This window comes from Cyanistes caeruleus, chromosome 15 (genome assembly GCF_971803275.1).
Source record: "Cyanistes caeruleus chromosome 15, bCyaCae1.hap1.1, whole genome shotgun sequence".
Classification (NCBI taxonomy): domain Eukaryota; kingdom Metazoa; phylum Chordata; class Aves; order Passeriformes; family Paridae; genus Cyanistes; species Cyanistes caeruleus.
Window position 1 is genome coordinate 15,713,487 of NC_141715.1, and position 21,647 is coordinate 15,735,133.

Below are 21,647 nucleotides of genomic sequence, written 5' to 3' on the forward strand. Positions count from 1 at the left end.
AAGGAAGATGATAAAGGAAGAAAGAAAGAAAGGAGGCAAAAAAAAATTACAAAGTAAAGAAAATAGGATGAAGCCATAAATTACATTACAAAAGTGCACCAAATATATAGCAGAAGATCGGAGGAATAAAGGAGGAAGATAAGAAAGAATATATATCCGTAAATTAGCAAAGAAGAAAGAACGAAGAGAGGCAGACGAGATGACCAACACGCACCGACATTACCTCTACATGCGGAACGGAGTCCGCCTTGCTGAGCGCATGATCTGGCGCTTGATGTCCGTAATTAGTACAGATCGGTCATCTTTAATGATCTCCACCGCGGCGCCGGAGACCACGAACGATCGGCCAGCAGGGGTAAGAAAGAAAGAAAGATCGAAAGATAAAAGAAAGGAGAGTAAACGATAGGACATTATAAGGCAATGACGAAAATGAGGACAAAGAGAAGAAAGAATTAATAGAAGTAAAACATAAAAGAAAAAAAACCAGAAAAGACAACTGAGAAACTAGAGGAGGCTAAGGAAGGAAGAGAAAGCAAGAAAGCAAAATGAAGAAGAGAGTAAGACAAAAGAGAAAGAGAGAAGGAAATTCGACCACGGTAGGAAGAAAAAGCAGAGGAGGTGGCCATGACTGAGCGGAGGCACAGGCGCAGTGCGGGAGCGTGTGAGGCGGCGGAGCAGCGCACGGTGTCGCTGCAGGCTCAGGAACGGCGTGTGGGCGGCTCCGCCCCGGTGCGGCGGAGAGCCCGGCTGTGAGCGCGGGGGGGCGGCGCGGGCCGGGCAGCAGAGCCGCTGCGTCCGGGCGGCGGCGGGGAGCCGTGCGGGGCCCGTGCCGGGGCCGGCAGGCAGAGCGGCGGCGGCGGCGGCGGCGGCGGCAGGGATGGGCGAGCGGCGGTGCGCGTTGGTGCGGGTGCTGGTGCTGCAGGCGGCCTGGGCGGCGGCGGGCGGGCAGGTGCGCTACTCGGTGCCGGAGGAAGCGAAGGCCGGCACGGTGCTGGGCCGTCTGGCGCAGGACCTGGGCCTGGAGGCGGGCGAGGCGGAGGCGCGGCGGCTGCGGCTGGTGGCGCAGGGCCGGCGGGCGAGCGTGGAGGTGAGCGGGGCGAGCGGCGCGCTGGTGCTGAGCTCGCGGCTGGACCGGGAGGAGCTGTGCGGCAAGAGCGCGCCGTGCGCGCTGCGCCTGGAGGTGCTGGTGGAGCGGCCGCTGCGCGTGTTCCATGTGGAGCTGGAGGTCACCGACATCAACGACAATGCCCCCGTCTTCCCCGCTGCCCGAAAAAACCTCAGCATCACGGAATTCACCACTCTACCAGGATCTCGTTTCCCGCTGGAGGGCGCATCGGATGCGGATATCGGAGCGAATGCTCAGCTCACCTATACACTCAGTCCCAACGAGCACTTCTCTCTGGATTTAGAAAAAAACGAGGAGGATGGTGAGTCCTTATTCTTGGTGCTCAGGAAATCTCTGGATCGCGAGACAATTCCTGTCCACCAGTTGGTTTTGACAGCGAGTGACGGGGGCCGGCCGTCTCTGACAGGCACCATGGAATTGGTGATCTCCGTGCTGGATGTGAACGACAACATGCCACAATTCAACCTATCAGTGTATAAAGTGCAGCTGCCAGAAAATGCAGAACGCAGTGCTTTGGTGATCAGACTAAATGCCACAGATTTGGATGAGGGGTCGAACAGCGATATCTCCTATTCACTCCAGATCCTGTCCCCGCAAGATGGAAGAGACGTTTTCGGAATTGACAAGAACAGTGGAGTGATCCGCCTTAAGGGTGACTTGGACTTTGAGGATGTCAGTCTCTATCGCCTGCAAGTGGATGCGACAGATAAGGGGACACCTCCCCTGTCGGGTCACTGTAAGGTGCTGCTGGAGGTGCTGGACGTGAACGACAACGCGCCGGAGGTGATGGTGACGTCGCTGTCGGTGCCGGTGCGGGAGGACGCGTCGTTGGGGACGGTGGTGGCCCTGCTGAGCGTGTCGGACCGGGACTCGGGGGCGAACGGTCGCGTGCGGTGCTGGGTGTGGCCGGCGTCGCCGTTCGGTCTGGAGGCGACGTTCGCGGGCTCGTACTCGCTGGTGCTGCGCGAGGCGCTGGACCGGGAGCGGGTGTCGGAGTACGAGGTGGAGGTGCGTGCGGAGGACGGCGGGGCGCCGTCGCTGCGCGCCAGCCGCGGGCTGCGGGTGCCGGTGTCGGACGTGAACGACAACGCGCCGGCGTTCGCGCAGGCCGTGTACACGGTGCTGGCGCGGGAGAACAACGCGGCGGGCGCGGAGCTGGCGCGGCTGTGGGCGCGGGACCCGGACGAGGCGGGCAACGGGCGCGTGAGCTACTCGGTGTGGGAGGGCGGCGCGGCGGCGGTGTCGCCGTCGGGGGCGGCGGGCGGCGGGTGGCGGCCGGCGTCGAGCTACGTGTCGGTGGACGCGGAGAGCGGGCGCGTGTGGGCGCTGCAGCCCTTGGACTACGAGGAGCTGCAGGTGCTGCAGTTCGAGGTGCGCGCGGTGGACGCGGGCGAGCCGCCGCTGTGCGGCAACGCCACGGTGCAGCTGTTCGTGCTGGACGAGAACGACAACGCTCCGGCGCTGCTGCCGCCCGCGGGCCCGGTACCGGAGGCGGGCGGCGCGGCGGGCGAGGCGGCGGAGCCGGGGGCGGCGGAGCCGGGGGCGGCGGCGGCGGGGGCGGTGTCGGTGCCGGGCACGCTGTGGGCGTGGGCGGCGTGGGGGGCGCCGGCGGGGCAGGTGGTGGCGAAGATCCGCGCCGTGGACGCCGACTCGGGCTACAACGCGTGGCTGCGCTACGAGCTGTGGGAGCCGCGGGGCAAGGGCCCGTTCCGCGTGGGGCTCTACAGCGGCGAGGTGAGCACGGCGCGGGCGCTGGACGAGGCGGACGGCCCTCGCCAGAGGCTGCTGATCGTCGTGCGCGACCACGGCGAGCCGGCGCGCTCGGCCACGGCCACGCTCAGCGTGTCGCTGGTGGAGGCGGCCGAGGCGGCGCTGGCCGCGGGATCCTCGTCGTCTTTGTCGTCGTCTTTGTCGTCGTTGTCGCGGGCGGCGGGTGCGGGCGCGGAGCTGGGCCCCGGGGCGGCGAGCGCGGCGACGAACGTGTGGCTGGTGGTGGCGATCTGCGCCGTGTCGAGCCTGTTCCTGCTGGCCGTGGTGCTGTACGGGGCGTCGCGCTGGGCGCCGCGGGCGGCCGTGCTGTCGGGGCCCGGGCCCACGACGCTCGTGTGCGCCAGCGAAGTGGGCAGCTGGTCGTACTCGCAGCGCCACAGCCGCAGCCTGTGCGTGGCGGACGGCGCGGGCAAGAGCGACCTCATGGTTTTCAGCCCCAACTTCCCTCCGCCGCCGCCGCCGGGCCCCGCGGCCAAGGACACGCAGCCGGAGCCCTCCGCTCTCCTCGACACGGTCAGTTTTATTACCTTGCCCGCCTCTCACCACGTCCCTCCCTTTCTCTCCCTTCTCATCCGCCCTGTGGGTTGTCTCTATTTTCTACTGGGCTCCGCCCCCACAGCCTTTAGGCCTGTGGTTGCTTGACGGATTCTTTAGGCTGTCAGTGCCTCGTTTGCATGTGCCTTGGGTGGGAATTATATGTATTATGACCTCTCGGATTAGTTATAGTCCGTAGCTGATGTTTGCTGCTCTGGATGTGTGGCCCTCCCTTGGAGTGATATCATGTCAATTGCCATGAGAGATGTTTGGAGGTGTCAGTTTCACAGACAATGATTTTGCTTTCTGGTGTGTTGCATTTCTAGCCGAGCTTGCTTGAAAGGGTGCCAGGACACACAGACCATGATGGTTACTGTCCCCCAGGCACTTCGTACCAGTTTATTTCCACTTCTATATGCCAATTTTGTTACTGGTAGTCTGGATTATTTTCGAAATCTTTGTCCTTTCTTTTCCCCCTGCAAGGGATTTGATGCAAGATGGCAACTGGGGCTTCAAGGAAAAAGTTCCCATTTTGGTTTCTTCAACGGAGTCATCAAGATAATAGGGAAGGCAGTAGGGACTTTTCTATGTTCATTTTTCAAAGTGACTTCTTCTTTTGCTCAGTAGTATAAGGCTTCGGGCAGAGGAATATGCCCCGAGATGAGTGTTTCAAAAGGGAAAGAGTGTGCCCCGAAGTAAGTGTTACAAAGGGGCAAATTTGTTTTTCCTCTGCCCATGTTCCCCTGGTTGAGGATTTGTGTTGCTGGCCTGAGAAGCAGCTTGAAAAGCACTGTCCTGTTTGATGTTACTGAAAAATTTCCATGAAGTGCCACATTGTTTCAAAAGCCTACTGAGGGATCTGGACAGGCCAGAAAGTCTGAATCCACCTGTGTGTGATTAAACACTGCTAAATGCCATCTCCTGCCCTTGGGACTCAGCCCCATGCAACTTCTGCTGGTTTTAACCTGCAACAGTGGCCACATTAGCAGTGAGATGTTGTCTTGTTACCACGGTATTGAGATATGTGTGCATGCACGTCAAACCCTGCACAGCAGCACAGCCCTGGTGTTCTGTGGTAGAAATTCTCCCACCCATTTGATATCATTGTTGCTGTTGTGTCTAAGCATTTGGTGTGGTTCTCTAGAATAATAAAATCCATGTGGACTGGGATCAGAGCTCACAGCTCTAATTCCAGAATCTCGAAGAACTCTAATACTTGGTTATATTTTTATATGAGGTTGCTGAAAAGGCAAAAACATTCCGGTTGAAGTTCAAAAAGCTGGGAAGTCTGTTTACTAGACATTGGATGGCTGTGCAATCCTCTGTATAATCCTAGTGCTGATGATGAGGGAGGATGAGGCTATGCAAAGGCCTGGGTCATGTTCAGGGTGGGGTTTACAGCTGGAGCATGATGTTAAGGTGAAACAGTGTCTGAGTATTCTGGTAGAGGTCCTGCAAGTGGCACTGAGTAGGATCTTGAAATGCATCACAGGGAGAGTGGCCATGAGTAGAGGACAGTCTGGACTGATGGGAATAGAGATCCTGGGTAGAATATGGTCTGCATCACTGGGGTAAAGGTTGAGAACATTTCCTTAGATGTGGAGACGCCATTTCCCATGGCACGAGATGCAGGATTTTGGTAGAAAACCTTTAGAAGAGTCCCAGAACACAATGCTGACTGCCTGGGATCCTGGCAGGACCTCCAGAAGTTCTGCATTTCTTATGGTGCTCTTCGTGTATTTCTTCATGTTGTTCTTCGTGGTATTGTTGTTTGGAACATATCTGCCATGCTTGCCTTCAGTTACTTGCTTTTGATTTGGAATGTTGTTGCACAAAGAGAAACTTCTCGAAATTTGGATGATGCTGCTGAAGCACCTCTGAACAACCTCTCCTTGGTTACCTCTGCCCTTGGAAGGAAAAGAAGGGGAAGAGTGGGATCCTGAGGGATTTTTTTCTCTCCTTTTACCAATCCTGTTCATCCTTGGGTTTTATTTCTCTCACATAGGCATGGTGTTGGTAAAAGTCAGTAATATGCAGACTGCTGTATTTTGACAACTGTCAGGTATTTGGGCAATTTCCCACCAGTGTGGGGGATGTCTACTCTGCTCTTCTGAGCTAAGTTTCACTTAGAGAGAATGTCCTTAGCTTTCAAGCCTCCTTCCTTGCTTTTCCTGTGATAGAAGTGCATAAGGGACACTGTGCATTGTCCAGTTTCTGCAGAACATGAGTCACTTTCTTCTGTCCATCTTGCCCAGAACAACCGATAATGTTAACTGAAAATATAATTTTTAACCAATACTCCTGGCTTCAAAATATTTCATTTTCTGAACAACACATCAGTGATGTTACAGGTAAGTCACTTGCACAAAAAGCAGATGTATCTATCACAAGGGATAGATGTACTTTTACTCCTTTTCAGTTGTGGCATCTTTATGTTGGATTGACCAAATGTTGACTCTATTGGATGAGTGCAGCACCACTGTCTGCACTTGTTCTTTTCCTGCTGTTTCCAGGCACAGCCTGAGTGTGTGGCAGCCAGGAGGAATGGAGGAAGGACCACAATCCATTTCGTGGAGTTGCTCTGTTGGGAGTCAAGGGGATGTTCTGGGTGAAAATGTCGTGGTGTTATCTTCATGGCTTCAGTCTGGCTGCATGTCAGATTGCTCATGCTGATGTAGCGGAGGCATTTGGTGGGGACTCATGGTCCTGGATACCGAGATTCTCGGTGTGTTGTTGTGACAGTGCATGCCTGCCTGAAAGGGAAGACGAGAGCTTGACATTTATTGTACAAGTGGAAAATGAGGCAGAAGAACAGCTCTTCACTGAGATATAAGAAGAGTACTTGAAAACTGTGGTTGCTTTTTCAGTATTCTTGAAGGATTTGGGCTCTTTGTAGTAGCCACGCACGTGCAAGTGTCTGGAGGCTTGATTGTTGTGGATTCTGTTGTTATGTAGGAGAGCTTTTCTCTGCCATGTAATGCTATCTTCACAGAAAGGAGGAGGAGGAAAGGAAAAAGAACAGAACGGGAAGGCAGGCAGGCAGGCTGGAAGAGCGAGTTTACTGGTATGTCACAGATACTGCCACTGTACACATAAAGGGAGGAGAGCAAGAAAGAAAGAGCATAAAAGGAGTGAGAGAAGAGAGACAGAAGATGCTATGAAGGAATGACACAAGGAGGTAATGAAGAATAGAAGATGACAAATAAAACAACGGCAAAAGAAATGAGCAGTACGCAACGACCTTACCTTTAATGACTGGGAGAAGCTGGTCGTCAATAGACTCCACCTTGATTAGAATATTCTGCGGTCCAATGTTACTGCCACGTAAGTCGGGTTTGTGGATTTAGCTTGGTTTTCCTGCTGTCTGGTTCCGGAGGCTTCTTGCGAGTTACCAGGAGGGATAAAGAAGACGGAAGAGTAAAAAAAAAAGAAATAATCCCAAAGTCTAAAATAAAAGCAGAGAACGGCTGGAAGTGGAAAAGCAGAGGAGATCACGACCATCCGCAGGGCGGCGGCGCGGGCGCTGTGTGGGAGCGTGTGAGGCGGCGGAGCAGCGCACGGTGTCGCTGCAGGCTCAGGAACGGCGTGTGGGCGGCTCCGCCCCGGTGCGGCGGAGAGCCCGGCTGTGAGCGCGGGGGGGCGGCGCGGGCCGGGCAGCAGAGCCGCTGCGTCCGGGCGGCGGCGGGGAGCCGTGCGGGGCCCGTGCCGGGGCCGGCAGGCAGAGCGGCGGCGGCGGCGGCGGCAGGGATGGGCGAGCGGCGGTGCGCGTTGGTGCGGGTGCTGGTGCTGCAGGCGGCCTGGGCGGCGGCGGGCGGGCAGGTGCGCTACTCGGTGCCGGAGGAAGCGAAGGCCGGCACGGTGCTGGGCCGTCTGGCGCAGGACCTGGGCCTGGAGGCGGGCGAGGCGGAGGCGCGGCGGCTGCGGCTGGTGGCGCAGGGCCGGCGGGCGAGCGTGGAGGTGAGCGGGGCGAGCGGCGCGCTGGTGCTGAGCTCGCGGCTGGACCGGGAGGAGCTGTGCGGCAAGAGCGCGCCGTGCGCGCTGCGCCTGGAGGTGCTGGTGGAGCGGCCGCTGCGCGTGTTCCATGTGGAGCTGGAGGTCACCGACATCAACGACAATGCCCCCGTCTTCCCCGCCGCACGGAAAAACATCAGCATCCCCGAATTGTCTGTGCCGGGGTCTCGTTTCCCGCTGGAGGGCGCATCGGATGCGGATATCGGAGCGAATGCTCAGCTCACCTATACACTCAGTCCCAGCGAGCATTTTTCTCTGGATTTACAGAACTCCAATGCGCGAAATATAGAACCTGAACTTGTTTTAACGAAACCTCTGGACCGGGAGACGATTCCCGTTCACTGGTTGGTGCTGACAGCGAGTGACGGGGGCCGGCCGTCTCTGACAGGGACAATGGAATTGGTGATCTCGGTGCTGGATGCGAATGACAACGCACCCCAGTTCAACCAGTCGGTGTATAAAGTGCAGCTGCCAGAGAGTGCTGCTGTGGGGACGCTGGTGACACGAGTGAACGCTACAGATGCAGATGAGGGAATTAATAGTGAGGTAACCTATGACGTGACAAACTTCATTCCGCCGAGTGGAAGAAATCTGATTTCCATTAATCCAAATACCGGGGAGATTCACCTCACAGCAGCACTGGACTTTGAAGAAGTCAGTATATTTGATTTTCGTATTGAAGCGAGGGACCGAGGGACACTTGCTTTGTCGGGTCACTGCAAGGTGGAGCTGGAGGTGCTGGACGTGAACGACAACGCGCCGGAGGTGATGGTGACGTCGCTGTCGGTGCCGGTGCCGGAGGACGCGTCGTTGGGGACGGTGGTGGCCCTGCTGAGCGTGTCGGACCGGGACTCGGGGGCGAACGGTCGCGTGCGGTGCTGGGTGTGGCCGGCGTCGCCGTTCGGTCTGGAGGCGACGTTCGCGGGCTCGTACTCGCTGGTGCTGCGCGAGGCGCTGGACCGGGAGCGGGTGTCGGAGTACGAGGTGGAGGTGCGTGCGGAGGACGGCGGGGCGCCGTCGCTGCGCGCCAGCCGCGGGCTGCGGGTGCCGGTGTCGGACGTGAACGACAACGCGCCGGCGTTCGCGCAGGCCGTGTACACGGTGCTGGCGCGGGAGAACAACGCGGCGGGCGCGGAGCTGGCGCGGCTGTGGGCGCGGGACCCGGACGAGGCGGGCAACGGGCGCGTGAGCTACTCGGTGTGGGAGGGCGGCGCGGCGGCGGTGTCGCCGTCGGGGGCGGCGGGCGGCGGGTGGCGGCCGGCGTCGAGCTACGTGTCGGTGGACGCGGAGAGCGGGCGCGTGTGGGCGCTGCAGCCCTTGGACTACGAGGAGCTGCAGGTGCTGCAGTTCGAGGTGCGCGCGGTGGACGCGGGCGAGCCGCCGCTGTGCGGCAACGCCACGGTGCAGCTGTTCGTGCTGGACGAGAACGACAACGCTCCGGCGCTGCTGCCGCCCGCGGGCCCGGTACCGGAGGCGGGCGGCGCGGCGGGCGAGGCGGCGGAGCCGGGGGCGGCGGCGGCGGGGGCGGTGTCGGTGTCGGGCACGCTGTGGGCGTGGGCGGCGTGGGGGGCGCCGGCGGGGCAGGTGGTGGCGAAGATCCGCGCCGTGGACGCCGACTCGGGCTACAACGCGTGGCTGCGCTACGAGCTGTGGGAGCCGCGGGGCAAGGGCCCGTTCCGCGTGGGGCTCTACAGCGGCGAGGTGAGCACGGCGCGGGCGCTGGACGAGGCGGACGGCCCTCGCCAGAGGCTGCTGATCGTCGTGCGCGACCACGGCGAGCCGGCGCGCTCGGCCACGGCCACGCTCAGCGTGTCGCTGGTGGAGGCGGCCGAGGCGGCGCTGGCCGCGGGATCCTCGTCGTCTTTGTCGTCGTCTTTGTCGTCGTTGTCGCGGGCGGCGGGTGCGGGCGCGGAGCTGGGCCCCGGGGCGGCGAGCGCGGCGACGAACGTGTGGCTGGTGGTGGCGATCTGCGCCGTGTCGAGCCTGTTCCTGCTGGCCGTGGTGCTGTACGGGGCGTCGCGCTGGGCGCCGCGGGCGGCCGTGCTGTCGGGGCCCGGGCCCACGACGCTCGTGTGCGCCAGCGAAGTGGGCAGCTGGTCGTACTCGCAGCGCCACAGCCGCAGCCTGTGCGTGGCGGACGGCGCGGGCAAGAGCGACCTCATGGTTTTCAGCCCCAACTTCCCTCCGCCGCCGCCGCCGGGCCCCGCGGCCAAGGACACGCAGCCGGAGCCCTCCGCTCTCCTCGACACGGTCAGTGGTCCTTCCTTTGCCCATTTCTATTTTTTCTCTCCCTGTTCTGCCCCAGCTGTTGTGTTTCCTGGGCAGTCGCTGCTGGTATCCTAGCCGAATTGTCGCGGCCCGAGGGCAGTGGGTGCTTGACGGGTACTTAACAATGTCAAAGGACCTTTGCATCTGCCACAGTGTTCTTGCCTGTGTCCCGGAACTGCTGGTGGGCGGGGAAGGCTTGGTAGAAATAATGGAGTAGCGGTGCCCCTGTGGTATTACGGTCCGCAGCTGAGATTTGCTGGTGTGGATGTGGTTTGTTTTCCCCTAAAATGAAATCACTTCCGTAAGGTGTCATTTTTGCAGACAGCGTTCTTGCTGTCTACTATGAAGTGTTTCCACCTGGGCTTTGCGTTGGAGTGCAAAAGAAGGAATCTGTGCTGGTAACAGGACCCCAGGCATTGTGTACGGCCTTATTGTCTTTGCAGAGAGCTGGCCTTGATATTGTGTCCTGTGGTTTCTTTTCTCTTTTCATCCTCTGTCATTTTCCTCTACAAGAGCTGTGGGAACAGCTGGGGATTTGGACTTCTGCTCTGATGTATTTTCAATTGGCGGTGTCATTTCTCCATTTTGGTTGGTCCCACAGAGTCTTTGTGAAAACTGGGATGTTATTCTGGAGGAGTGGAAAAACTTGTCTGAGGGAGCTGGAAATAATTTGTAAAATCATGGTCCATTGTCGCTGTGTTGGGAACGGCGAGAAGAACGACACAGACTCTCTTGTGTGTTGATGAGGAGAGCAAAGTTTATTATTCTTGATGTTCTTTTATAGAGATGTTTGAGAAAATCCGAGAGGTAAAACTCTCATTGGTCATTAAACCAAGACATCGCCATCATTGGTTAAGTGTAACGTCACCCCTTGACTGTTTTCCTAAACATCACCTGCAAAGATTGCTGTCCTTTACCAAGGATTGTTTGGATTCTTTCTCATGCTTTCTCAGGCCAGAATGAGAATCCTGTGACTTAGTTTCATACAGTTTAGTTTCTGTTCCCTTCTTTTTGCGTTTAGCACTTACAGTCTATGTCATCAGAAAAAAGGAATGGGAGATGTGAGATGATGGCCTTTTCTCGAGAAGAAATGTTACAGAGTGAGGAACGAAGCATGCCTAGAGAAAAGCAGGAACTAGGATGGGCCCAGAGTGTTTCTGCCCAGAATCCTTTCCCAAATTCCAAGCGTCTGATGTTGGAGACCTTCCAGATTTTTAGATAATAGGTGGTATTGAAATGGCCACAGAGTCCTTTGGGGTTATGAATATCTCCCATCAGAGACAGTCCCTTGTGCTGCCGCTGGCCTGGCATAGGGAATGTCCTGGATAAGAGTTGGTAACATTCAGACTGATGAACATTTTTTGCTGCTGTTTTGGGAGTGTTGTTGTTGTGGGAGGGTAGCGTTTCAGCCTGATTTCTGTATGTATTGTAGAATAGTTACTCCAGCTTCCAGAGTGCTTGCCATGGTGTGTCTGTGCTCCTCTTAAGAGAGGATTTTTAGGGGTGGTTGTCGGGGCGGCTGTAATCTTGTTGTGCTTTTGTTACCCTGCTCTTTATCTTGCCCAGTCAGTCTGGGTAGAGATGGTGTGTCCTGTTACAACACACGGCTCGTTCTGGTGTCTGGATGAACACACCTGTAGCGGTTTAGATTAGTGATTTAGATTCTTGCTTTTTTCCCTGAATGTCTATCAGTGTGAAACCACCACAACACCAAACCTCCACATTTACAGAGCAGCCCAGCTCAGGTTTTCTATTGTAGAAGTTCTTCCACTCACTCAACATCTTGACTGGATTTGTGGTTCAGATTTGGTGTCATTTTCTTGAAGATTTGTGGGGACTGGGAGATCGTTCATGACTGTTTGCAGAACCTTTAAGAACTCAGTTTGTACTTGAAATTGCTGAAGACACAAAGAATCCTGGCATGTGGGAAAAGTCAAAGAATCACAGACTGCATTTGCAGCACTCTATATATTCTTTGTGCCAGACGTGGGGAAAGGGGAGGATTTGAATACGTTTTTCTGGGGGGGAAATGGAGAATGTGTGTTTAGCTGTGAAGATCCCAGTTCCCAGGGTGCAGAATAAAGGATTATAGTAGCATACTTCAGGAATGGTTCCACCACACAGTGCTGCTTTCCTGGAATCCTCTGAGAACACCCTGAAGTTCTGCATAATTTAGACTACAGTTGTTATTTCTGGTATTGCTCTTAGTGAAGACATCTGCCCTGTATGTCTTTAGTTGCTTGGGTTTGGCATGGAATGTTGTTGGTCAAAGAGAACCTTTCTGAAGTTTGGATCAAGCTGCCAAACCTTCTCTGAATCTTTCCCTCATTATCTCTTTGCTCTTCATCTTGCTAGATGGATTTTGGTATTTGGTTGCCAAAACTTGTATTTCAATACAGCAGAATGGGACTTGTAAAACATTTTATTCTCTCTCTGAAACTGCACAAGCTTTTGCTTTGCTGGGTTTGTTAGTTGTTGTGTTTATTTCCTGTCTCTCATTGGCACCTTGGCAGATATTTGCGGCATTCCCACCAGTGTGGGAGATGTCGATTCCTCTCTTCTAAGATTTACTTGGAGAGAATTTCTGTAGCTTACAGGTCTGCTTCCTTTTTCCCCCGTGAGAGAAGTGCATAATGGGCACTGCATGCTGTCCAGTTTTTGTGGAACATAAGCGATTTTTTTCAGTCTATCTTCCCCAGAAACGCTGACAGTTTTAAGGGTAAATATCCTTTAAAATTAACCTCCCTGGCCTGAAAATATTTCTTTTCTGAAGAAGGAACCAATTCAGAAGAGGTAATTCATACAGCGAGTGCTGATGTTCTTGAGAGCGGTGTAGTTTAGTTCCTGTTCAGCTGTGCATCTTTTTGTTGAATCAGCAGAATTTTCCCCCTATTGGACCGACAAAGCAGCTGTTTCCTGCTCTCATTCCTTTTCTGCTGCTTCCAGGCACAGCCTGTGTGGGTGACAGCAAGCGGGAATGGAGGAGGGACCAAAATTCGTTTCCCTAAATAGATGTGTAGGAGGTCAAGGGAGTGTTCTGAGTGATCTTGTTGTGGTTTTACCTTCATGGCTTTTGTTTGACTGTAACAAGTGAATCATTCTAAGGTGAGTGCGAGATTTTCTGTGGGACCTCATAGATACCGAGGTTCTTGGTGTGTTGTCTGGGCAGCAAGTGCCCCCCAGAAAGGAAGAGAAGAACATTGAACATGCAAGTGGAAAGTGAGTCAGGAAGGATTGAGGTACATGGCAAGTCCTCAGGAGTTGTGGTTGCCCAGTGCTTTTTTTAAGCCTTTAAGGGGGGTTGTCATGCTGAGCTGTGATAGGTTTGAGTTCCCGAATGAGAAAATTCCCTGATTTGTTTGAAGTCTTTCAGGCCTCTATGCACAGATGTCCCAGTAATTGGGGCTTCAGCTTCTGTGTCAGAGAGTGTTGGAACTTGTTTGGTGTAATAGAGCTGTGCTTTGCCATCTGACTGCCTTGCTGCACTATTGCCGGGTCCTCGAGCACACTGGAGCCTGAAGACTTGTGGCCTTTTTTCCTGGAGGGAGGGGAAGTTGCAGGCGCACGGACAGCAAGTAGATTTCTCCCTCTCCACATGGACAGGAGGTGTAGGGAAGAGAAAAGAGACTCTGGCTCAAGGGACATCCGTGGTTCATGGCAATGGGTGCTGTAGGTATTTTAAATATTGTGTTGAAGGAATAAATGTAGAGAAGAAATAGGTATGGAAGTAGAGGAGCAGGGGAGGCAACAATAAGAAAGTAGGAGAGGAATGGAGAAGAAAATGGAGGAAGAATATCGAAAGAAGATTTAAAAAACAAAAGCAAAAAAAGTGGTACATGAAGGAGTCAGGTATTGATTCTCCTGAAAGAGAGATATTCCCAAGATACATTGCAAGGATTTGGAAAATATTTTAGTGTAGGAAAAACGAAAGATCAGAAGAAACAAGATGGAAAGAGATGAGGAGTGGGGGAAAGACCTAGGAGAGAGATAAGCAGGAATGAAAAGACAAGAGAAATAACAAAGCAAGATAAGGCAAAGAGGGAAAATGAAAAGGAAAAATAGAAATAGCATAAGGACAATAAAAATACATAATAATAGTATTACTAGTAGTAAAGATAATATGGAATCCATGGAGATAAACTCCGGAATGAAAGGAAAATGGAAGGACAGAATGGAATGATGAAACAAATGACAAAAGGCCTAAATAGCATTCACGGACCTTCTGTGTTAGATGTTAAGCGGAGCTGGCTCCTAACATCCTTGGTTAGAGCAGAGCAGCTCTCCAGCAATGATACTCCGTAATTAGCGCTGATGGCTGCGCATTTGATGGTCTCTGCGGCATCAGAGAAAACTGACAACTTTCCAGTGCGGCTGAAGAATACAGGAGAGTAGAAGGAGATAGGAAAGGAGTGGAGAGAATGGAGAGTGGAATAACAAGGACGAAAAAGAAGACAAGGAAGAAAGAGAAGAGATTAAAAAGAGAAAAAGGAAAGAGAAAGGAAACATGATCAAAAAAAAAAAAAAAGGAAATGCAAGAAGCAAGAAAAATAAAAAAGGCATCGAAGAAAGAGTAAAGAGAAAGAAGAAAAGGGTTACATCCAAACACAAAGGAAGATATAAAGAAAAAAAAAGAGAATCCCGACAAGAAGACAAGGCAGAACACATACCCTTCCGTGGTCGGCAGCACAGGCGCTGTGTGGGAGCGTGTGAGGCGGCGGAGCAGCGCACGGTGTCGCTGCAGGCTCAGGAACGGCGTGTGGGCGGCTCCGCCCCGGTGCGGCGGAGAGCCCGGCTGTGAGCGCGGGGGGGCGGCGCGGGCCGGGCAGCAGAGCCGCTGCGTCCGGGCGGCGGCGGGGAGCCGTGCGGGGCCCGTGCCGGGGCCGGCAGGCAGAGCGGCGGCGGCGGCGGCGGCGGCGGCAGGGATGGGCGAGCGGCGGTGCGCGTTGGTGCGGGTGCTGGTGCTGCAGGCGGCCTGGGCGGCGGCGGGCGGGCAGGTGCGCTACTCGGTGCCGGAGGAAGCGAAGGCCGGCACGGTGCTGGGCCGTCTGGCGCAGGACCTGGGCCTGGAGGCGGGCGAGGCGGAGGCGCGGCGGCTGCGGCTGGTGGCGCAGGGCCGGCGGGCGAGCGTGGAGGTGAGCGGGGCGAGCGGCGCGCTGGTGCTGAGCTCGCGGCTGGACCGGGAGGAGCTGTGCGGCAAGAGCGCGCCGTGCGCGCTGCGCCTGGAGGTGCTGGTGGAGCGGCCGCTGCGCGTGTTCCATGTGGAGCTGGAGGTCACCGACATCAACGACAATGCCCCCGTCTTCCCCGCCGCCAGAAAAAACCTCAGCATCGCAGAACTGTCTGTGCCGGGGTCTCGTTTCCCGCTGGAGGGCGCGTCGGATGCGGATATCGGAGCGAATTCTCAGCTCACCTATACACTCAGTCCCAGCGAGCATTTCAGAATAGAGGAAGAGAATAGTGACTCTCGCAGTAAGTCCCTTTTTTTGGTACTCACGAAACCTCTGGACCGTGAGACGATTCCCGTTCACCGGTTGGTGCTGACAGCGAGTGACGGGGGCCGGCCGTCTCTGACAGGCACCATGGAACTCGTGATCACGGTGCTGGATGCGAATGACAACGCACCTCATTTCAACCAGTCGGTGTATAATGTGCGTTTGTCCGAGGACGCCATAGAAGGAACTCTAGTGGCGCGGATGAATGCCACGGACCTCGATGAAGGAAGTAACAGAGACGTGAAATATGAAATCGATACTATTGTTCCTCCATCTGCCTCAGATTTATTCAGCATAAATGCTGACACTGGGGAGATCAGACTGATGGGCGCCCTGGACTATGAGGTTGTTAATTTATACAACCTAAATATTAAGGTGACAGATAAAGGGACGCCCCCTCTGTCGGGTCACTGCAAGGTGGTGCTGGAGGTGCTGGACGTGAACGACAACGCGCCGGAGGTGTGGGTGACGTCGCTGTCGGTGCCGGTGCCGGAGGACGCGTCGCTGGGGACGGTGGTGGCCCTGCTGAGCGTGTCGGACCGGGACTCGGGGGCGAACGGTCGCGTGCGGTGCTGGGTGTGGCCGGCGTCGCCGTTCGGTCTGGAGGCGACGTTCGCGGGCTCGTACTCGCTGGTGCTGCGCGAGGCGCTGGACCGGGAGCGGGTGTCGGAGTACGAGGTGGAGGTGCGTGCGGAGGACGGCGGGGCGCCGTCGCTGCGCGCCAGCCGCGGGCTGCGGGTGCCGGTGTCGGACGTGAACGACAACGCGCCGGCGTTCGCGCAGGCCGTGTACACGGTGCTGGCGCGGGAGAACAACGCGGCGGGCGCGGAGCTGGCGCGGCTGTGGGCGCGGGACCCGGACGAGGCGGGCAACGGGCGCGTGAGCTACTCGGTGTGGGAGGGCGGCGCGGCGGCGGTGTCGCCGTCGGGGGCGGCGGGCGGCGGGTGGCGGCCGGCGTCGAGCTACGTGTCGGTGGACGCGGAGAGCGGGCGCGTGTGGGCGCTGCAGCCCTTGGACTACGAGGAGCTGCAGGTGCTGCAGTTCGAGGTGCGCGCGGTGGACGCGGGCGAGCCGCCGCTGTGCGGCAACGCCACGGTGCAGCTGTTCGTGCTGGACGAGAACGACAACGCTCCGGCGCTGCTGCCGCCCGCGGGCCCGGTACCGGAGGCGGGCGGCGCGGCGGGCGAGGCGGCGGAGCTGGGGGCGGCGGCGGCGGGGGCGGTGTCGGTGTCGGGCACGCTGTGGGCGTGGGCGGCGTGGGGGGCGCCGGCGGGGCAGGTGGTGGCGAAGATCCGCGCCGTGGACGCCGACTCGGGCTACAACGCGTGGCTGCGCTACGAGCTGTGGGAGCCGCGGGGCAAGGGCCCGTTCCGCGTGGGGCTCTACAGCGGCGAGGTGAGCACGGCGCGGGCGCTGGACGAGGCGGACGGCCCTCGCCAGAGGCTGCTGATCGTCGTGCGCGACCACGGCGAGCCGGCGCGCTCGGCCACGGCCACGCTCAGCGTGTCGCTGGTGGAGGCGGCCGAGGCGGCGCTGGCCGCGGGATCCTCGTCGTCTTTGTCGTCGTCTTTGTCGTCGTTGTCGCGGGCGGCGGGTGCGGGCGCGGAGCTGGGCCCCGGGGCGGCGAGCGCGGCGACGAACGTGTGGCTGGTGGTGGCGATCTGCGCCGTGTCGAGCCTGTTCCTGCTGGCCGTGGTGCTGTACGGGGCGTCGCGCTGGGCGCCGCGGGCGGCCGTGCTGTCGGGGCCCGGGCCCACGACGCTCGTGTGCGCCAGCGAAGTGGGCAGCTGGTCGTACTCGCAGCGCCACAGCCGCAGCCTGTGCGTGGCGGACGGCGCGGGCAAGAGCGACCTCATGGTTTTCAGCCCCAACTTCCCTCCGCCGCCGCCGCCTGGCCCCGCGGCCAAGGACACGCAGCCGGAGCCCTCCGCTCTCCTCGACACGGTCAGTGGTCCTTCCTTCATTCACTCCTTGCCAGAGCCCCTAGCTCTTTATGAAGGGTTCTATAATAAAGATATGACTGCACCCTCGAGCAGTTACTGTAGGCAGGTGAGGTTTGGTGCTCTAAATGTGCGTTGTTTTGCTCCTGAATTAAATTACTGTCCTGTGAGATAAGTGGAGCCTGGAGGTGTGATATTTGCAGACAAAGAGATTTTGTTGCTGCTGTGGAGCATTTCCACCCGAGTTGGGTGGAGGAGTTCAAAACAGCTGGGGTGTGGTGATGACAGGTTTGCAGGCACTATGTCCCACCTCATTGCCTTTGCTGACTGTTGACCGTGCTGGTATTCATTTGTCTTTTTATAGAAAACTGCCCTCCTCTTCTTTAATTATGGTCATGTGAAGGTGTGATACAAGATGAAATGTGGATATTCAAGTATAAATGTTTTCTCTTACCGTTCTATTATGATTCTTTCTTAGAAAATAATGTACTTGTGACAAATATTTCCTATGATCTTCTTATGATTTTTTGCAAGTATCATGTTGTTCTGGTTAATAGTATAAAATATTCAGGGAGAACAGTGTTACCCAAGGTATATGTTTCAAAAGGGAAATGTATTTATTTGTTTTCCTGCTGCCCACGTTCCCAAGGATTTGCATTTCTGACCAAAGACATAGTGTGAAGTATGCTGTCCTGTTCTGATGTTCTCTCAAAATTTGCATTAATTGTCACATCAATGATCAAGTCTTAAAAGGGTTTTAAAAGTGGAAATCTTCACTTCTGTAATGAACAGATGGCCCCCAAAATCAAAGAATTACCTTTCCCCACTAATTCTCAAATAACTTTCTCCTACACAGGCAGTCTCATGTATTAGAGTAGTGTCCTTGCCACAGTTTTGGTTCTCCTCTTGGAGCACAAAATCAATGCCGTTTCTGTTTAGAGGTTCCAATATCACCTTTGAAAATAGTATTCCCATAAAAAAGCATTGCAAAACATAAGGTGTCAGCAGCAGAGCATCTGCCATACACCATGCTGATGGTTCCATCTGTGGATTTTTATGGTGTGTCATTGCTGGGAAGGATAAGCAATAGTCATGGTTAATTTTGTGTCAGGAAAGGAAACTGTGATCTGTTGTGTAGAGTAGGGCTTGGCCCTTTTCTGATGGGAAGGGTGACCATGAGCAGCAGAAAGACTTGTGTGAGCAAACTGAAAATCCTTGGGGATTTTATGGATCGTGTCCTAAGAAAATACCACAAGGTTATGTATTTGTCTTTAGGTCAGGTCTTAGAATGGGGGAGTGAAAGATTTGTACAGGAAAGGGTACAGGATGGTAAAAGAATGTTCTTGCTGAGAATGCTTTCCTAGGTCCTAAGGGTCTTGGAGGCATTTGTGATAATGAGACTGTGTGTGATACTGAGATGTCCACAGGGTCCTTTGCAGTTATGCAATCTCTTCACCAGAGACCATCTCTTCTGCTCCTGCCTGCCTGATGTAGGCTGTGTGTTGGTAAGAGCTGGTGAGATGGAGAGTGTTGAATGTTGTCTGATGAAACAACTTTTTCAGGTCCAAGGTTTCAAGGTACTGCGGGTGGGGAACACTTAAACCTGCTGTCTTTGTGTAGGAGTGGGCTTCCATAGTAGTTCTCCACAGCTGTAGATTTTGCCGTGATGGTTCCTTGCTCCTCCTCATGTGGGATTTACAAGGATTTATTTTATAACACGTGGCTGTAATTTTTATGTGCTCAACTTGCTTTACTTGTGCACTGCAGAAGTGGACTCAATAGAGATGGTGTGTCCTGATGTCACACGTGGATTGTTCTGATCTCTGCAAGAATATCCTAAAACCTGCATGATTAGCTGAGTTCCTGTGGTACAAATTGTCCCACACGGTTGACACTCACTCTGAGTCCTCTTGTGCTTTGGCACTTGCTGTTTTTTCATGAAGAAATAAATCTGTGTGGACTGGTATCAGAGCTGTCATGGCTCTAATCACAGTTTTGATGAACTTAACATGCAGCTCTCTGGCATTTCCACCCGAGTTTACTGAACAGGAGCAGAGCATTCATGGCGATGATCATGTAGCTGGGAAGAACTTTTAGACATTCTGAATATCTTTTGTAGTGATCATGAAGGAAAATGAGGAAGTATGAAGGTCTGGATGACATGCAGAGTGAGGTTTACAGACAGGGCATGTTGCTGAGCGTGAGCAATGTTTGATATTTTGGCAGTGATCCTGTGTGTGGCACTAAGGAAGGCCTGGGCCTGTCTGATGGGGAGGGTGAATTTGAGTGGGGAGGAGTGTTACCCCTGGAAAATGGAGATGCTGAGTAGAACATGGACTGCACTTTTGTGGAGCAACTGGAGAATGTCTGATTAGCTGTGGAGATCTCATTTCCCATGCCTTGTCATAGAGGATGCCAACAGATAGCCTTGAGAAAATTCCCACCACCTAGTGCTGCTCTCTGGGATCCTCTGAGGACTTCCAACAGTTCTCTGTATTCTTGCTTTCTGTTGTTCCCTATGATATTACAGCTTAAGAAGTGGCTTGCCATCCATGACTTTAATCATTTGTCTTTGATGTGGAATTTTCTTGGTCAAACAGAAAACTTTTTGAAATTAGTATAATTCTGCCAGCCTTTCTTGGGACATTGCATCTCTCTGGTCTTGGTCTTCTAGCTGGCATTAAGGGACACTGTCCCTTAAAACAAATATTTATTGTCTTGGGGGTTGTTTGTTTTGTTTTTTTTTTTTTTTTTCCTGAAGAAACAACCAGTGATGCTACAGGTGAGTTACTCCTACCAGAAAAGGCTGTGTGTGACAGACAGGTGTACTCTGGATCCTGTGCAGTTGTGGTATCTTCATGTTGGATCAACTGAATATTGCCTGAACTGAAATTCCTGTAAGTTTGGAGCACCATTATATGCTCTCATTCGATTTTGTTGCTTCCTGACACAGGGTGAGAAGGGACAGCAAAGACAGATAGAGGAGTGATCTTAATGCTTTTCTAGAAGTAAATGTGTGGAGCATGCAGAGGATGCTTTCAGTAACAATGCCGTGGTGAATTTTTTAATACCTCTGCAGGTGAAAAATGAGTCAGGCAGAATTGCTCTTCATCGAGGTAAATGAGGAATGTGGTGTCATCATGATTTTTTTTGCAGCACTGTTGGAGGATTATCACGCTGGCCTCTGATGGGTTTGATTTTGTGAAGGAGAGACTCTCTTGGGTCACTTAGACGCTGGAGCCCTTTTTGTAATAGATGTCTGAATGGGTGGACTCTTCTCTGATGTAACAAACCTGTTCTTTACTACATGATTGCTTTGTCCATTTATTTCTTGGGTCCTTGAGATGACTGAAGGCTCCAAAGGTGGCTTTGATCCTGAAGGGAGAGGAAGCTGCGGTGCATGGTAGTGGAGAAAAGAAAGAAGGCTATTCCCTGTCATGAAGAATGAGAGGTGGAAGGGGAGTGCTCTTTTGCTAAAGGGCATGTCTGTGCTTCATGGCGTGCGGTGTAGCTATTTTAAAAAAACATTTCCTTAAGGGGAAAAAAAATTAGAAGATGCAAGGATGGCAGGAAGAGGCAAGGGGACAGAAAGACCACACAGTGAGGAGAGACAAAAAAGCAAAGAAAAAAAAAAAAAAGTAAAAAAGGGAGAAGAAAAAGGACAAAGAAGAAGTGGAATAAAAGAAGCAATGGAAGAAATTGTTGCGAGGAAGATGAATGAGAAGTTTTTCCAAAGGACATATTCATTGAGAGTCATATATAAAGATTTGAAAGAATGAATATTAGTAAAGGAAATAGAAAGACATAAGAGATATGAAAAGAAAATGAGATTGAGGAATTAAAACATATGACAGTTAAGAGCATGAAGAAGACAGGGTAAGAGAACCAGGAAATAGAAGGGAATGAGAGAAAAAAGAACAGAAAGAATAGCAGAAGAAAACGAAGGAGAACAGGATATATCAAGAAAGGCGACTATACAAGAAAAAAGTAAGAAAAGAAGAGGGCAAGGAAGTAACAAAGAAGAGAATGGAAGAAAAAAGAAGGAAGATAAAGGACCTGATCAGCGGGCACTGACCTTATGTTCAGACGCCGAGCAGAGCTGGTCTCCAACAGCCTTTTCCCCCGTTGGAGCACCTCGTCCCCCCGCTGATATACCATAATTAGCTGTGATAGACCATAATTAGCGCTGATAGCTCCACTTTTGATGTTCTCCACCGCGGCGCTGGACGCCACTGGCAAATAGGCAAATTACCCCTGTCATGAGGGGTGAAGACGAGCGAAGATTGGAAAGGAAATGAAAATGGATTAAAGAATAGGACAGGGCAGTAAATCAAAAGGACAATGATCAAGGCACGCAACAACAGAAAATAATGACATTATAATGGGAAGGATAGAAAAGAGACGAGAAAGGCAAACCGACGAAAACAAGAGAAATAGTGGAAGGAAGGATAAAAGGAAGAAGAAGATGAGGGAAAGAAATGAACCTATGCAATAAAACAGCAAGCG

The 21,647-nt window shown here is 53.9% G+C and overlaps 2 protein-coding genes across 2 annotated transcripts; both read left to right on the forward strand.

Moving 5' to 3' along the window:
• The first annotated feature begins 862 nt into the window (after positions 1–862).
• On the forward strand, positions 863–13,768 carry LOC147650405 (uncharacterized). The gene is made up of 2 exons (XM_086852154.1): positions 863–3,522; positions 7,003–13,768. The coding sequence occupies exons 1-2, from the start codon at positions 878–880 to the stop codon at positions 9,782–9,784; spliced, it is 5,427 nt and encodes a 1,808-aa protein (XP_086708280.1). The 5' UTR covers positions 863–877; the 3' UTR covers positions 9,785–13,768.
• Positions 13,769–14,267: 499 nt separating this feature from the next.
• On the forward strand, positions 14,268–20,966 carry LOC147650406 (protocadherin alpha-6-like). Its single transcript, XM_086851225.1, has one exon. It carries the CDS (start codon positions 14,632–14,634, stop codon positions 17,314–17,316), a length of 2,685 nt encoding a protein of 894 aa, XP_086707351.1. The 5' UTR covers positions 14,268–14,631; the 3' UTR covers positions 17,317–20,966.
• The last annotated feature ends 681 nt before the right edge of the window (positions 20,967–21,647 follow it).

Coding starts and splice junctions, on each gene's coding strand:
- LOC147650405 (XM_086852154.1), top strand. CDS start 878: ATGGGCGAGCGGCGGTGCGCGTTGGTGCGGGTGCTGGTGCTGCAGGCG. Junction 3,523..7,002: donor TCCGCCCCCACAGCCTTTAG/GCCTGTGGTTGC, acceptor GTGTCGCTGCAG/GCTCAGGAACGGCGTGTGGG.
- LOC147650406 (XM_086851225.1), top strand. CDS start 14,632: ATGGGCGAGCGGCGGTGCGCGTTGGTGCGGGTGCTGGTGCTGCAGGCG.